Genomic DNA, 2,848 nt, shown 5'->3' with positions numbered 1-2,848 from the left:
TCAGCCCCACACATCTATGGGGCACTGTGGGGGCACTATGGGTCAGCCCCACACATCTATGGGGCGCTGTGGCTCAGTACCCGCACGCGGTTGATGGCGCCGTAGTGGGGGATGATGGCGAGGTGCAGCTGGGGGCTCCGCTCTTCATCCTCCTCCTCCTCCTCGCTGCTGTCGTCGCTGTCGCTGTCGGCGCTGTCGGCCCCACGGCGCCGCGGCCCATGGAGGTTCTGCATCTTCAGCACCATCAGCCTGCGGGAAAGCGTGGGTCTGGCCCCATAGATCTGTGGGTCTGCCCCATAGATCTGTGGGTCTGCCCCATGGATCTGTGAGTCTGGCCCCATGGGTCTGTGGCTCTGGCCCCATGGATCTGTGAGTCTGGCCCCATGGGTCTGTGGCTCTGGCCCCATGGATCTGTGGGTCTGGCCCCATAGATCTGTGGGTCTGGCCCCATGGATCTGTGGGTCTGGCCCCATAGATCTGTGGGTCTGGCCCCATGGGTCTGTGGCTCTGGCCCCATGGATCTGTGGGTCTGGCCCCATAGATCTGTGGGTCTGGCCCCATGGATCTGTGAGTCTGGCCCCATGGATCTGTGAGTCTGGCCCCACCTACGGGTCCTGCCCCACACATCTATGGGGTCCCATGGCTCCCTGCCCCACACATCCATAGGGCCTGCCCCACACATACATGGGTCCCACCCCCACCTATGGGTCCTGCCCCACATCCATGGGTCACAGATGCCCCACAGATCCCACGGTTCCCTGCACCACATCCATGGGTCCCAATCCCCATCAATGGGTCCTGCCCTACAGATCCATGGGGCCCCACGGTTCCCTGCCCCACACATCCATGGGTCCCAGCCCCCCCCATGTGTCCCGCCCCACACATCTATGGGGTCCCACGGCTCCCTGCCCCACACATCCATGGGTCCCAGCCCCACCCATGGGTCCCATCCCACACATCTATGGGGTCCCACGGCTCCCTGCCCCACACATCCATGGGTCCCAGCCCCACCCATGGGTCCCATCCCACACATCTATGGGGCCCCACAGCTCCCTGCCCCACACATCCATGGGTCCCAGCCCCCCCCATGTGTCCCGCCCCACACATCTATGGGGCCCCACGGCTCCCTGCCCCACACATCCATGGGTCCCAGCCCCCACCTATGGGTCCCACCCCACACATCTATGGGGCCCCACGGCTCCCTGCCCCACACATCCACGGGTCCCAGCCCCACCTATGGGTCCTGCCCCACACATCTATGGGGCGCCCCACCTGTTGCCCTGCGCCGTGGCTGCCTGAGTCCCAGCACAGAGCAGCACCGACAGCGGCAGCGTCTCACGGTCGTCCCCCAAATCGTCCCTCACAACGTCCAGGCTGAGGCACGGGGCTCCTGTGGGGCAGCCCCATAGCGCCCCATAAGTGACCCACAGAGCCCCATAAGCGACCCACAGCGTTCTGTAGTGCCTCACAGCGCCCCATAAGTAACTCAGGTGCCCCACAGGATCCCCTAACAGCCCCACTGAGCCCCACAACTGCCCCACTGATCTCCATGGAGCCCCACAAAAACCCTATAAAGCGCCATAACTGCCCCATAGAGCCCCATAACCACCCCATAGAGACCCACAGTAAGCCATAGAGCTTCATAGTGACCCATAACCGCCCCATAGAGCCCCATAACCGCCCCATAGAGCCCCATAACCGCCCCATAGGGCCCTATAACCACTCCATAACCACCCTATAGAACCCCAGAACCACCCCATAAAGCCCCATAATGACCCACACCGCCCCATAGAGCCCCATAATGACCCACAACCGCCCCATAGAGCCCCATTACCGCCCCATAGAGCCCCCATAATGACCCAGAACAGCCCCAAAGCGCCTCATAGAGCCCATAACCGCCCCACGGAGCCCCACAATGGCGCCCAACCGCCCCATAGAGCCCCATTACTGCCCCATAGCCGCTCCATAAAGCCCCATAGCGGCCTCACAGAGCCCCATTACCGCCCATAGCCGCCCAATAAGAGCCGCCCCACATCGCCCCCCGGCCGTACCGGTGCCCGCGTGGTGCAGCAGCCGATAGGCGGAGGTGTCCACCACCATTTCTTCGCCGGGACCGGGCGGGGGGGCGCGACCGGGGATGTAAACCCGCCCCTCCCCCTCTCCGGTCCTCTCCGCCCCCCTCCGCGCTGGCCCCGCCCTCTGGCCCCGCCCCCTCCGCCGTTCCCGGGAGCTCCGGAGCCGCGTGGCCCCAGAGCCGCCGCTGCGCGCTGCCATTTTTTGCCACTTCCGGCGCTGTGCGACCAACTTCCGGACACGTGCCGCACGATTCCGCTCTTTCTTCAGATGCATTTCCGGTCCTTCACCGGACACACTTCCGGTTCTGCTGCAGACGCTCTTTTAGTTCTCCTTTAGAGGTACTTCCGGTTCCGCTCTACGTACTTCCGCCCTCTTGCCCCTCCGCTTCCGACCCCGCCGCCATTTTGTCGCCGCCGTTGCCATAGCGACGGGGACGCGCCTGCAGTCAACCCCCCCCCCCCCGCGCTCATTAAGACTTTAATTAGCGCGTAATGAACACCGCGATGAGCTACAAAAGCTTTAATTGAGGACGAGACAGCGTCGCACGGGGACACGAGGGGAGGAAACGGGATAAAAAGGGACAAAAATGGAGGCGGGGGGGGGTGAAACATCGGGGACGCGTTGGGGACATTTGGGGACACGGAGGACATTTTGGGCTCACAGTGGCGGTGGCTGCGGTCGCTCACAGTTTTGATTTCCGGCCCCCAAAAATGGCCCGAATTTGGGTCAAAATGGAGACGGGGTCACAGTGACAAAGTGGGGAGGGGGGGGG

At 63.6% G+C, this 2,848-nt stretch overlaps 1 protein-coding gene across 1 annotated transcript; it reads right to left on the bottom strand.

Annotated features, from left to right (window-relative positions):
• Window positions 1–45: 45 nt before the first annotated feature.
• Window positions 46–2,170, bottom strand: GRWD1 (glutamate rich WD repeat containing 1). Its single transcript, XM_042891200.1, has 3 exons — window positions 2,052–2,170; window positions 1,273–1,390; window positions 46–249 (listed from the first exon to the last, which is right to left on the bottom strand). The coding sequence occupies exons 1-3, from the start codon at window positions 2,098–2,100 to the stop codon at window positions 57–59; spliced, it is 360 nt and encodes a 119-aa protein (XP_042747134.1). The 5' UTR covers window positions 2,101–2,170; the 3' UTR covers window positions 46–56.
• Between the last annotated feature and the right edge of the window lie 678 nt (window positions 2,171–2,848).

Source organism: Lagopus leucura, unplaced genomic scaffold, assembly GCF_019238085.1.
Source record: "Lagopus leucura isolate 7727_CA_CO unplaced genomic scaffold, USGS_WTPT01 28992-0_obj-0_obj, whole genome shotgun sequence".
NCBI classification, from domain to species: Eukaryota; Metazoa; Chordata; class Aves; order Galliformes; family Phasianidae; genus Lagopus; species Lagopus leucura.
Note: the sequence above shows the minus strand (reverse complement) of the source record. Positions and strands in the feature narration are given on the sequence as shown.

Bases quoted from the DNA above. Each gene is read 5' to 3' on its own strand.
- GRWD1 (XM_042891200.1), bottom strand. From the start codon at position 2,100: ATGGTGGTGGACACCTCCGCCTATCGGCTGCTGCACCACGCGGGCACC. The intron at 1,391-2,051 runs GTACGGCCGGGG...GCTGCCCCACAG, and splicing joins GCTGCACCACGCGGGCACCG to GAGCCCCGTGCCTCAGCCTG. The intron at 250-1,272 runs GTGGGGCGCCCC...GCTTTCCCGCAG, and splicing joins GCCACGGCGCAGGGCAACAG to GCTGATGGTGCTGAAGATGC.